Source organism: Neomonachus schauinslandi, chromosome 10 (assembly GCF_002201575.2).
Source record: "Neomonachus schauinslandi chromosome 10, ASM220157v2, whole genome shotgun sequence".
In the NCBI taxonomy this organism is placed as follows: Eukaryota; Metazoa; Chordata; class Mammalia; order Carnivora; family Phocidae; genus Neomonachus; species Neomonachus schauinslandi.
Window position 1 is genome coordinate 115368246 of NC_058412.1, and position 13908 is coordinate 115382153.

Consider the following 13908-nt stretch of genomic DNA (forward strand, 5'->3'; position numbering starts at 1 on the left):
AGATGCAGTGAGATGGTGTGTGTAGATGCAGTGAGATGGTGTGTGTAGATGCAGTGAGATGGTGTGTGTAGATGCAGTGAGATGGTGTGTGTAGATGCAGTGAGATGGTGCGCATCCTAATGCCTGGCGTGCAGTAAGTGCTCAGTACATGTCAGCCACTATTGTACGGGGAGTGGCCCCTGGGGGAAACTGCTGGGTCTTGTGTGTCACTCTGGTCCTCTCTCCCCAGGGTCACTTTCCTCCAAAAGCCATGCACATCGCACAGAAGCTGCCTTCCTGGAGGACAGAGCCCGAGATCCAGGCCCTCCGTAACCTCCTGCAGGTCCTGGACAGCTACCGCAACTACTCAGAGCCCCTGCAGCTGCTCTTGGCCAGAGTCATGCGCTTTGAACGGTCAGTGAGGGGCACACCCCTTGGCACCTGAGCTGGGACAGGCTGGACAGGAAGAGCCTGCCTGACGAGGCCGTGGCAGGTCTGCTGGTGTCTCCGTGGCGCATCAGCCGTGAAAAGCTATCTGTCTGTTCACTCGAGTGCTCCTTGTTATGCTTGTAGAACACTTGATGTCCTTCATTTATTGCTAGTCTCCCCAGAATTTAGGAGCCACTGGATCTGGAAAGGCTCTGATAGGAGCCTCAGAAAGGATCTGGTCCAATTCCCTCCTTTTTCAGATGAGGAAGCAGAGGCTCAGAGGGTACGAATGACTCATACTCTGTCACCCAAGTAATGGGGGGGTAGAGCTGAGACTCACATCCAAGCCTGAAAAGCCACAGTGGGTCACAGGTGATTGTACTATGTCCAGATAGGAACTAGAGCAAGGGTCTGTGAACTTGGATAAGAAAAAACTTAACATCTATTTTCGTTAACCTCTAACTAAAATTTATCATTTCCTTTAATTGCAGATGTAGGTAATGAACCAGTATTAGCTATTCCTGTGACTTTTTCACCAAAGGAAATCACCAAGATTACACATTCATGTTGTTGCACATTTTTCAAAAAATAATTTTTATTCATCACAGCTTTGAAATTATGGTAGTAATTAGATCTGCTGCTAGATCTTGTTATTCAGTGCCTTAATAAAGATGTATATATATTGCTATACCACAATTGGGTATTTTTTTTCTAAAGACTTATTTATTGGGGCACCTGGGTAGCTCAGATGGTTAAGCATCTGCCTTCGGCTCAGGTCATGATCCCAGGGTCCTGGGATCGAGCCCCGCATCGGGCTCCCTGCTCAGTGGGGAGCCTGTTCTCCCTCTCCTTCTGCTGCTCCCCCTGCTTGTGCTCTCTCTCTGTATCTCTGTCTCAAATGAATAAATAAAATCTTAAAAAAAAATAAAGACATTTATTTATTTTACAGAGAGAGAGTGTGTGAGCATGAGGGGGCATGAGAGGGCAAAGGGGGAAGGGGCAGAGGGAGAGAATCTGAAGTAGATTCCCCGCTGAGCACAGAGCTCGGTCAGTTAAGAGTCTGACTCCTGATTTTGGCTCAGGTCATGATCTCAGAGTCAGACTCTTAACTGACTGAGCCACCCAGGTGCCCTCACAGTTTGGGTTTTAAAAGGCAATTATTAGCTGTTTCTGCTGTATTTTATTTTATATATGTACTTATTTATTGAAAAAACATTTTTTAAAGGATTTTTATTTATTTATTTGAGAGAGAGAACACAAGCAGGGGGGAGCGGCAGGCAGAAGGACAGGGAGAAGCAGACTCCCCGCTGAGTGGGGAGCCCCATGCGGGGCTTGATCCCAGGACCCTGAGATCATGACCTGAGCGGAGAGAAGATGCTTGACTGATTGAGCCACCCAAGCACCCCTATTTTATATATTTAAAACATTATTCTGTGAAGGCTTCACTAGATTGTCAAAGGGTCCATGACACAAAAAGCACCATATAAATACCTTGTACTAGAGAAGTCTAAGATGTGTGTGTGGAAATATTGCCATTTCTTGGACATTTCAGTGGCTTAAGAAAGGCAGCCTAGCAGAATATTTGAGGTAAGGCCTATCTTGAAAATCTAGGCTGTAAGGACACTATTAGTCTGTGCCCCTTCAAGGAGGTCCCAGGTCCCATAATCACAACTAGCTATAGATTAAGGCCTGTTATGACCTGTGCAGGATCTGTTTAAAGGCAGTAAGCCCAAGAGAGGAGGGAACCCTCCAGCTGGCTTGGCCAAAGGAGATTTACAGAAGAGGTGGCATTGGAGTGCGTATATATGACAAGTGGAAGTGTAGACAAGAACATTCCAGGTAGAGGGAACTATCTGCTTTGTGTCTAGCCCAGTAAAGAAGAGCAAGTCACTGCCGTCTTAAAGTAAGATTCCATAGCAGGCAGGATGGTGTCAAGCAAAGAAAAAGAATCACTGGGGTAGAAGCTCTGGAATGTGATGCTGCATCTGCCACTCTGAGGTGTGACCTCAGGCAAGCCACTTAACCTTGCTGGGCCTCAGTATCCTCATTACATGGATGAGGATACTGATACAGGTTTTATGGGTTTGTGTGAAGATGAAGGGGTGGTGATTGTTAAAGCCCTCTTCAGCTAGTTGATTATTTCTGGGACTGGAAATGAGCAGATTACACAGGATTCTTTCAGTCACAAGGGACAGAAAACCTAGCTGTAGGGAATGCAAGAGTGGCCCAAGTATCTGAAAAGTCCTGGGATAGTTTTCCAGCTTCCGGCTCAGCTGGATTCAGGGGACTCAGTGTCCCCAGGAACCCAGTATCTGTCTGTCTCTCTCCACCTCCTCACACTCCATTCTCATAAACCACCTTCTCCGCCAGACTCTCTCTCTCATGGCAGCAAGATGACGGATTGTCTGAGAGTCAAGAAAAGGTGTTTCCCCCAAAGTAAAGTCAGGGTGCAGCTGGTGGGAAAGGTGACCCGACGCTTGACAACAAAAGCCACAGATGTCTGCTACAGGAGATTTGGGGTCTAGTGCAGACTCAGATGTGACTCACTGTGTGCCTTCAGCAAGCCTGGGGCTCCTTAGCTCCCACTTCCCTCATCTCAGCCATGTGGATTCAGCTAGACGGTTCCTGAGGGTCTTTCCAGCTCCAGCTCCAGGAGTCTGGACTTGGGATGAGCCCTAGCTATGCTCCCCAAAGTCTCATTTCCCAGTTGAATGTGCCTGTCTTCTCCCATCTAGTCATTGTCATCTGGGCCATCTCCTCTTTCCAGACTTTTGTGTTTCCCATTACCTTCTGGGTAAAATGCAAAGTTAGCCCAGTGTTTGAAGTGTCTTGTGATTGGACCTAGCCAAATTTATCTCCCACTACCCCACTGACCTCCCTGTCTTCCATTTTCCTTTCTAATGGAGCTTACTGCTATTCCTTTGAAGGCACCATCCTTCCAGGCGCCTCTGCCTTTGGACTTGGTGGTCCCTCTGCCTGGAACACTCTTCCATCTCTCTGTCTACTTGGAAGACTCCAGACACTATCCTGGAGCCTGCTCTGCCTTTCCTAAGCTGGTTAAGTGCCCTTTCTCCATGCTTCTGAATTCACCTGTGCTTCCCTCTCTTAAAGCATTTTTAAACCTTATTTAGTCCCTGTACTTGACCATAATTTTCAGGACAAAATCTGTCCTTTCTCGCTCTGCCTGATAGACACCGTTGGTGTTTATTTAACTTATTGAATGAAGGAAGGAAACAAATGAATATTGAAAGAAGTGAAATTTGAACTTACATTTGAAGTGCAGAAATCTTCCTCCCTCGGAGCTTAAGAACTAACTCCCAGTTTGCTGTGGACCTGGGCACCTCTACCCTAACGGTTCCCAATTATGTAGTGAGCTCTCGGGGATTAGAAGACCATTTATCTATTTTTTTTTCTAGGCATGTTCATCTGTATTTTACAGACAAGAGACCCTGAGGGTCAGAGAGAGAATATGAGTGCCCACTGCCATGCAGCTCGCGGCAGAATCAGGACTTGGATCCTGGTCTCCATCATTTAGCTACTGAGCCATTACTTCCAGGATTTGGTCATTCATTTACTCAGCTGCTGTTCACTGAGCATGTTCTGTGTGCCGACGCAGACCGACGAAGGCTCTGCTCTCAGGAAGCCTCAGTCTGATGGAGGCGTGCAACTAGGGGGATGTTAGTGAAGACGTCGAGCTTGATGGGGCTGGGGCTGGGCTGTTGTGAGGTCCCTTCTCGTCCCAGTCTGTGCCTTCATGCTCCAGAGCAGAGAGCACAGCAGTGCCCTGCTGCTACCAGACCTGCTGGCCTCGGTCTTTCCTCAGGTTTGGTCGCAGGCGCGTGATCATCAAGAAGGGGCAGAGGGGCAACAGCTTTTATTTCATCTACCTGGGCACCGTCGCAGTGACTGAGGATGACGATGGCAGCAGCGCCTTCCTGGACACCCACCCCGTATTGTTGCACAAGGGCGACTGTTTTGGGGTAAGCATGGGGCAAGGTCTGCTTTGCTGGGGGCAGGGGTGGGGGCTTGACAGGGCTCCGGCTAGAACAGCCAGGCCCAGTCCTGCCTTCTCCTGTGGGTAAGTCAATGCCCTGGGTCCTAGCACCCTTTCCTGTCACAGGCCAATTGACTAGAGCAGCCTGTGTCCAAGGCTGGCTCCTCGGTCTGTGATGTTTAAGGAACGTGTTCCCTGTATAACCCCTGCAGAGATGCAGTGATTCCTCAGCGAGGCCCCTCCGGCTTCCTCTCTCTGGTCTGGTCAAGCCTGTTGCCTGTTTTTTCCACAAGCAGCATATTAAGAGGGAGGGGATGGGCCCCCAGAGATGGGGAATGAGCAGGAGCACAGGGCCAGCCGGGGAGTCTGCAGTCTGGGGAGTAGAGATTTCTGGGGGCTGATGGAAGCAGGAAAAAGGCGGGCAAGGCTGCGAGCAGAAAGCTAGAGGTAGCCTCTCACTTGCCTTTGCCCGTGTGCACCCAACAGGAATTGGGCGTTCTGACTCCATCACTAAGGAGGGCCACTGTGGTCTGTATGGAAGAAACAGAATTCCTGGTTGTCGACAGAGAAGATTTCCTTGCGAATAAGCTGGACCAGGAATTCCAAAAGGATGCTCAGCACCAATTTGAATTTTTTAGGTACCTTCCATCATCAGCCAACATCTCCCCTCTGTGTGTTTATTAGGCGCCTGACTGTCGTAAGCCCAGTGGGAAACTGTAGGTCCTGCTCTCTCTGCCTGGAATGCTCTTGAGACGGGAGACACCTCCCACCTGACTTCTTCGTCTAGCAAACTCCTACTAGACCCTCAGGTCTCAGCTCAAACATCCCTTCCTTGTGGGATGGTGCTAATAGAATAGCTAACATGTACTCAGCCCTTTGTACCAGGGTTCTTAACTTCTCTCATTCAATCCCGTGACATTGTTTCTCTTGCTCTGTCTAGTTGACAGGTAAGGAAATCTAACCTCGGGGTGGTGATGTACCCAGAATGTTAAATTCAGAAGTCTCTGGGCTTCACCACCCCACCTCGCTAACCAACCTCATCACTCCAGAATAGAGAGAGTGCCCCCCCCAATGCTTCTCTCACACCCCATGTTTCTTTAAAGTCCCAGCCAAACTGTGATTCTTGATTACATAGTACCTTCTTTACAGTTTATTTGTCCGTCAGACAGGAAGCACTTATGGTCGTGAGGGCAGAGTGGCCCTTTCGCCATGATACTCCCCACACTGTCATCGTGCCAGGCACATGCAGGTGCTCATTGTATCCTTTTGAGTTACTCACCTTTAGGAAAAGAATGGAAATCGGATGAAGTATCTGCACCGGCCCTGAAAATACAGGTTGTAGGGCTGTGCAGTTCTAGAGCAATGTGGTGGCAGAGCGCTGCCCTGTAGGGTAAGGGAGAGTGGAGAGAGTAGGAGCTGTGAGAGGGGACTGGGGCCGGCAAAGGGAGGACTTAGTCCTGCAGGGGGGAGCACTTCCTGTTTTCACACAGTGGAAAATTGGGGCTGAGCTGCAATCTTAGCTCTTGGGCTTATCAACTGTGTGACCCTAGATGGGTCACCTCCCTTCTCTGAGTTGAGTCTCCTGCTCTGTAAAGTGGGGATAATGATTCATCTCTCCCAAATCATTGTAAGGATTGAATGAGATGATCCCGGGAAGTGTGTGGCCCAGTGGTGTTGCCTCTGTGGTGACCCTGCTTTCCCTTCCTGTGTCTCCAGACCCTCCTCCTTTGGACATGGCACCGACCTTGTTCCCCCTTAGTGCCCTGGACGGAGCTCAGTGCCCTGTGTCACCCAAGTTCTGGGCTCCGTGATCTATGGGAGCTGAGAAAATATGAGACGATTGTTAGCAGCCCTGTGGGGCTGCATGTGAGGGAAGGCAAGCCACTGACTGGTGGCGCCTCAGCTCAGGGGAAGGAGTGGGCACTGCGGGCTGGGCCTTCAGTCATAGGGAACAAAGGCAAAAAGAGGGGAGTCCAGATGTCCCCCATTCATCAGGCACAGGCCCGAGTCTTTGAAGCTAACAGGCTGGAGGAGGCTGGAGTGAGCTGCCCAAACCAAAGGGAGGGGCAGGACAGCTGGGCTGGGGGACAGAAGAGCAGGTGAGTTGAAGTGAGAAACTCTCAGAGTTGCTTGGAATGAGACTAGCCTAGTGAGCACAGGGTTGAGGGATGGAGCCAGGAAGAAGCCCCTGGAGGGCAGAGTGGAAGTGAGAGGTGCATAGCACCAGACTGAGGAGCAGCAGAGGGGTGTGCTGGAGGGGGTGCCACAGGCCAGGTGAGGCAACTGGAGGTGAGTAAAATCCTCCACCTCAGGCATTTGCAAGAGCAAGACCACACGTTCCCTTTCTGGAAATTGCTGAGAGCTGAGCACCTTCTGTGATGGAGGGCGATGAATTCTAACAGGATTTTCCCCTCAGGAAGATGGATCTGTTTGAGTCGTTGTCTGATGAGAAGCTCTGGAAGCTCGTAACCCTGGGGAAGGTGGAGAAGTTCTCGTATGGGCAGCTGATCTCAAAAGACTTTGTAGAATCGTCCTCTATCATGTTTGTCAGCAAGGTGAGAGGCCCTGGATGGGGCGGGGTGGAAGCCAGGAAGGCACGCCTAGCATAATGTCCTGTGGCCACGTAGGCGGGGCTGAGCCCTGTTTTGCAGCACTTCCTTTTCTGAGCGTCCGTGTTCCAGCTGTAAAAGGCATACCATGCAATTTGGCCTCCCTCCCTCAGAGGGTTGCTGTGAACTTTGAGATACACTGTTAATTAGAAAGAGGGCCACGGGGGTACCCCCTCCTTGAGCTCATATACATGCTTATTTACATACAGATACATATTTAAATTATACATTTGGCCCTTGAGTCTTAATGATGCCAGATCAGTTTTTAAAATTATAATCTTAAGGGATGCCTAGGTGGCTCAGTCGGTTAGGCGTCTGCCTTTGGCTCAGGTCATGATCTCAGGGTCCTGGGATCCAGTCCCTCACTGGGCTCCCTGATCAGTGAAGAGTCTGCTTCTCCCTCGCCCCTGCCCCTCCCCCTGCTTGTGCTCTCTCTCCCTCAAATAAATAAATAAAATCTTAAAAAAAATAAAATAAAATTACAATCTTTAAATTATAGACATGATATGACCACTTTATAAAACATAGTTCTGGAAAGAGGGAAGAAATCACCCATGAACTCATCGCCTCAGAATAGATTTTCGGAAGTGGAATTAATTGCTTGGGCGCCTGGGTAGCTCAGTCGGTTAAGCGTCTGCCTTTAGCTCAGGTCATGATCTCAGGGTCCTGGGATGGAGTCCTGCATCAGGCTCCCTGCTCAGCTTCTCCCTCTGCCCCTCCCCCTGCTTGTGCTCATGCTCTGTCTCTCAAAAATGAATAAAAAAAAAAAAGAAGCAGAATTGCTTGGTATCACCATGTTTATGGATTTGGGAACAAGTTGCTGTCCAGAAGGACCCACTTTATCTAGCCTCCAGCAGTGTGTGCTTTGCCAGCGCCACACACCTCTGCCAGGCTCGCCTGTCATTCCCTCAAAATTTACCTAATTTCATAGATGGCAACTGCTACCTCATTGAGGATTTAATTTACATTTTTCCTCATTACCAGTGAGATGTTTGTTTACTATCCAAATTTCATCTTTTGTGAATTGTTTTATGTACTGTGCCAACTTCTCTGTTGGTTGATAATGAAAAGAGAGTCTGACATTTATTGAGCACTTACCGTGTCCCAGGTTGTGTGCTCCACGTGCTTTGTGTCAATTCAGCCTCACAGAAGCCCAGCTCAGGCCGGTACTGCCATTATTCCCATTTGACAGAGGTGAAAACTGAGGCACAGTCGATGAGGGGCACAAGGTCACATAGTCGATGAGGGGCAGAAGCCGGGTTCAGCTCAGGTCTGTCTGACTCCAAAGCTCTTCTCAGGGGCTGGGCTTTGCGATTTGAGTCGACCTTTCTGTCCGTTGTGGACTCTGCTCAACCCCTATGTAGTTTTCATGATCATCATGAGAACCGCCATGTTTTTGAGACCCTTTGCCCCTGTTCCAGGGGTTCTACTAGCATTGTTAATTGTTTTGGTTTATTTGCACATGGTTCGAAATTTAAAAGGTTCAAAAGAAAAATGTCTCCCTCTCACCTCTTCCCCCTGCCACGCAGTGTTCCTCCCCGGGGACAGTCACTGTCACCGCTTTCTTCTGTGTCTGTCCTGCATCTGTTCTTTGTGTATAAAGGCAAATGCGTGTGTATGTTTTTTCCTTGTTTTCATAAATGGCGTCATGCTACGCAGGCTGTTCTGCACTTTGCTGTTTCAAGAGTATTTCTGTAGATTGTTCCATATCCGTCCATAAAGAACCCACTCTTTTTTTTTTTTTTTTTTTTACCACTTGTGCAGTGTTTTACTATATGATTGTACTGGATTAACCAGGTCCCTATTGATGGATTGGTCACCCCCATCTTTTGCTATTTCAAGCAGTGCTTTGATGAACTGTGTACATAGTACAATTTCACCATAAATCTTCGCCATAGCTCTATCAGGAAGATATTATTATTCCACGTTTACAGATGAGGAAGTTGAAGTTAAGACACCTTAGGAAAGGCCACCCATCTAGTAAGTGGCAGAGCCAGGATTCTGTCTCCAAACTTTTAGTATCTCCCATGTAGCTGTTGCTCCTTTTAAGCCACCAAACATTTGTTGATTTTTTGCCAAGGTTGGTTCATGCTCTGGAGGGATTTGAGAATGGCAAAGACTGTTTCTCTCTCCTTGTATCTCTCTTCCACTGGATTCTGAGCAGACACAAAGTTATCCAGGCCAGCTACCAAGTGATTAGTGCAAACTCTTTAAGTTTACAAGGATTTAGGAGGGAGACCTCTCCAAAGGCTGGGGGCTTTAAGGAAGGCTTCCTGGAAAAGGTGAGGAGTTGAGCCTTGAAGTGTTGGACCATTAGACAAAAGGAAGGGCAAGATTGGTTGCATGCTGGAGTTGGTTCTTAGTGGCCTATGAGAACTGATTAAGTTTTCAGGAATTTTGCAAGACAATAAACACAATAATTACTAAAAATTAAATTATATAAACCTCTAGTTAAATATATTATATGGAAAACAAGGATAGCAAATAATGAAAATTCATCATTTCCTCATGACGTTACTACATTTTACTATTATCTGTGCTCTGGAGTTTATTTATGTCCGTTTTATCTATCTGGTGGAAGTACTATACAATTGTGCACGTCTCTTCCCACCTCCACAGGCAGTGACTTCACGTTGGTAGCTGAAAATTGGCCCCAGTGGGACAGTGGAAATCAGCACTCTGAGTCAGGTTTTGATATATGGCTTTGCTGATTGTCTTAAGAAAGCTATAGAGAAACTGTTTATAATGCAGATTAAATTTGAAAGTGGGCTGGGTCTGTAGCCATCACATTGTAAAGAGAAGAAAATTACAGAAATGTTTTTCCAGTATTTAAACAGTATTCATCATAGATTCATCATAGAAGTTACATCACTGATGAACAAGCCAAGTTCCAGTATACATAGTGCTAAAGCTAGAGGGGGTTTCGGTTAATGAATATAATTTATACAAGGGTGAGAAGTAGTTTGCCAGTAGATTACAAACCATACTTAATAATATTAAATTTATTGGGAGAAGAGTGGTTTGGATGCAACCTCATTTTTCCAATCATGGTTCAATTGTGACTATAGATTGGCCACGGTCATAAGAACTCAGCCAGAGTCTGTAACAGCATTCTGTGAGAATCACTTGGCTATATGGAACTTTCAGTAAGAGTATAGTTTGTTTTTTTTTTTTTTTTTTTTTTTTAAGTTTTTTTTATTTATTTTATATGACAGAGAGAGACAGCGAGAACAGGAACACAAGCAGGGGGAGTGGGAGAGGGAGAAGCAGGCTTCCCGCTGAGCAGGGAGCCCGATGTGGGACTTGATCCCAGGACCCTGGGATCATGACCTGAGCCGAAGGCAGACGCTTAACGACTGAGCCACACAGGCGTCCCGAGTATAGTTTGTTTTGTTTGTTGTGCAGCGCACCCTTTGTAAGAGTAAGATTTATAGACGTGTATTCCTTTTCCCAGAGAGCCAGTTATTAAACTTAACAGGTGGGTGTTTGTGCTGTTATCCTGGGTTCGGTCCCAGAGAAGAGAGTCAAGACTAGCTAGCTGTAAGCAGAAAGGGAGTTATTGGAGGAGGCTGAATGGCTAACAGACTTACAGGTGATGGGGAGGCCCGAAGGAACAGACCTCAGACTGAAGGTGATCCCCAAATGACTCCAAGTCCGAGTCCAGACTGGACAGTCACAGGTGCTCCTGATCCTGCCAAGTTCAGGAAGCCGCGTCTATAGCCACTGCTTCCACGAGCACACTGGAGGTCCTGCCATCCAAAACCTGACCTTGCCCAAGTGCATCCAGGCAGGGGAACCCAAATCACCTCCTTAGCTGCCAGGGGGTTTGGGAGATGTTTGAGAGTATCTGGCTTCCAGGCTCTACCCTCTAAGGGACTGGATGCACAGGATCTGACCCCGAGGATGGTGCGGATGAGGATGAGGCCCTTGGCAGCCACGGGGAATAGTGTGGCAAGTTTGGAGAATCCTGATGGCCATGTGAGGAGAGTGGGGAGAGCCTACCCTATACCATATAGGCAGGGAAGATTGGGGGAAGGGGTGGTAAGGGATCAGAATTCAAGACTTGCTTTAATCAGCATGATGATTACATCTTGACCACCAGAAAGTCCTCAGTCTGTTTTAGCCTCCACTTCTTTGTCGGTAAAGTGGGACTACTTATCTCATAAAGTCTGTAAGGATGCGTCTAGCACAGACTTACTCAGTTCACATTCATCCTCGAATTCAGTGGTTCTGAGTGTTGTTGCTGGATCAGCAGCATCAATCGGCTTCACCTGGGAACTCACTAAAAATACAGATTCTCAGGCCTACGCAAGAGCTGGTCAACATCCAAAACTGTTTGGATAAGCCTTCTAGGTGATTCTGATGAGCACTAAAATTGGAGAACTCTGATTTAAAGGAAGAGTTTTTCAGATTTGAGTAAGCATAAAGAACACTTTAGGGGGCTTCTTAAAAAGGCAAATTTCTGCCTCACCCCAGAGTCTCATTCATTAACTCCGGCAATCTGCATTTGAATAAGCACAGCTGGTGAATCTAAGGCAGGCGCTCTCGAAGTTCTTTCTGAGAAAAATAATACAGATGTCACAAAGTGACAGCAGGTGTGTGTGTGGGGCATCCTGGCTAGTAGGTGAGTTGGATTTGTCCTTTACAGTGTTTTATTGAAAACTGATTTAATCGTTATTGTGAAGATTGTAAATAAAATTTTGGACTTCTGGCTTCTTTTGAATATTCAGAAGATCAGGCAACACCAGGCTGTATTGTGATGCAGCCCCCTCTGGCTGGAGTTGAAGAGCACCTGCCCCTTTTAAAGGGACTGCTTTTTTCTCCCATTTTTATTTCCCACCAGGCCGGCTATTGAAGTATTCATCTAAGGAGACTGGGTCTTTGGGCCCCTGGGTGGCTTAGTTGGTTAAGCAACTGCCTTCAGCTCAGGTCATGATGCCGGGGTCCTGGGGTCGAGTCCCACATCGGGCTCCGCCCGCTCTGCGAGGATCCTGCTTCTCCCTCTCCCTCTGCTGCTCTTCCTGCTTGTGCAGTCTCTCTCAGTCAAATAAATAAAATCTTAAAATAAATAAATAAATAAAGGAGACTGGGTCGTCCCGGCTCCTGTAGTTCATGGATATGGCCACTAGAGGGCGATATAAGCAGCGAGTGGCCTGGGTGTCCTGGGGACCCGGGAGTTAGGGAAGACAATTTCCCGGTGGCATAGGAAACATAGTTAATACCCACAATCAACTCATTTCGAGCAATTTATCATTTAGGGGCCCATGGTGAAATTGTTTTCTACAGAGATGCAGATGGGATTAAAGACCCACGAGAGACTTTCTGAGAGGAAAATGTTCACCTGTGTTCCTCTGGCACCAGGTTCCTTGTTGATAAATGTTGCATGAATGTTGACTAACCCTCCAAGCCCAACACCTGGCATAGAATAAGGACTTATTAAATGTTTGATCCTTTCTCCTTTTCAACAGTAAACGGTCTTGAACCTTAACTATAACATGTCTCTTATAGTTCCACTAAAAAAGGGTAAGATTTTATAAAGATACAAAATAAATAAGAAAAAGTGGCATATCTTTCTTTCCTATCAGATTAGGAAAGATTAAAAGGACTGTGAAAGCTCAGTTTTCAGTGTAACACAAAGATATAACAGGCTCTGTTATGCACTGCTGGAGAGAGTGTAAGCTAACATTTCTGGAAGGCAGTTGGGCAATGTGTATTGAAATTGAAAACATACATACCTTTAAGAAACAATCCCAAGCGGATAGTCAAACATGGGTATTATATTAGGATAAACTAGGTTAAATACTGTAATTATAGGGGCGCCTTGGTGGCTCAGTCGTTAAGCATCTGCCTTCGGCTCAGGTCATGATCCCACGGTCCTGGGATCGACCCCCGCGTGGGGCTCCCTGCTCGGCGGGAAGTCTGCTTCTCCCTCTCCCACTCCCCCTGCTTGTGTTCCCTCTCTCGCTGTGTCTCTGTCAGATAAATAAATAAAATCTTTAAAAAAAATACTGCACTTATAAGCAATCCTCAAATCTCAGTGGATTAACTAACAAAGACCAGTCCTTCATCCTACTACTTGATCACAGCAGATCAGCAGGAGGCCTTGCTTTTCATGGTCCCTCAGGGGACCCAGGCCACTGGAAACTATCTTCACCTATGCTTCCATGGTCAATAGGACAGGGGAAGGGAACGTTGAGAATCAAGCACTGGCTTTTAAAGTTCCCACTCAGATGATCAGAAGTCACTTTGCTAAGGAAAGTGGCCAAAGAAGGCCACATCTGATTCAAAGGGAAAATACAATCCTGCCTTATGCTTGAGGGGGGAGAACTTGAGTATTTGTGAGCTGCCTTAATGACCACTCTAGGCATTAAGACGTGTGTACAAGATTATCACTTAAAGTTGCTGTCATAGAAACCCAACTGCAGTGGCTTAGTGAATAGTAATTTTGTCTTGCAGTAGAGAGTCTAGAATTAAGCAATCCAGGGCTAGAAAGCTGTTGGAAGAAGTCTTCAAGACCCCAGTCCCCTTCTAGCTTCTCCCCTCATCATCCACAGCTTATAGCTTTCATCCTAGTGGTCACAACATGACTATTCCACCTCCGGCCATCACATCGGAGTTTCAGGCAGAGGTAAAGGGGAAGGACAACCATACGTTTCCTGGGGGTTTTATCCATCAGTCTTCCACTTATATGTCATGAGCTGGAAGTGGGTCACTGCCACCCCCACTGCAGGAGAGTTTGGGAAGGTGGTGAGTTTTATAAATGGGGTTTTGTTGTCCTGAACAAAATCGGAGTTATATATACATAATAATGACAAATTAGAAACAACTGAATATTAAACTTCAAGAATATTTTCTTGGGGGTGTAACGTGTGCAGTAAAGAACTCAGATCTAAAATT

General features: G+C 47.0%; 1 protein-coding gene across 1 annotated transcript in view; it reads left to right on the forward strand.

The window, feature by feature from the left end:
• Positions 1-13908, forward strand: part of CNBD2 (cyclic nucleotide binding domain containing 2) — a 45324-nt gene that overhangs the window by 10324 nt on the left and 21092 nt on the right. Inside the window, exons 4-7 of the mRNA XM_021689300.1 lie at positions 230-393; positions 4232-4388; positions 4889-5040; positions 6819-6957. Coding sequence (XP_021544975.1) covers positions 230-393; positions 4232-4388; positions 4889-5040; positions 6819-6957 — 612 coding nt within the window. The remainder of the gene's footprint in view (positions 1-229; positions 394-4231; positions 4389-4888; positions 5041-6818; positions 6958-13908) is intronic.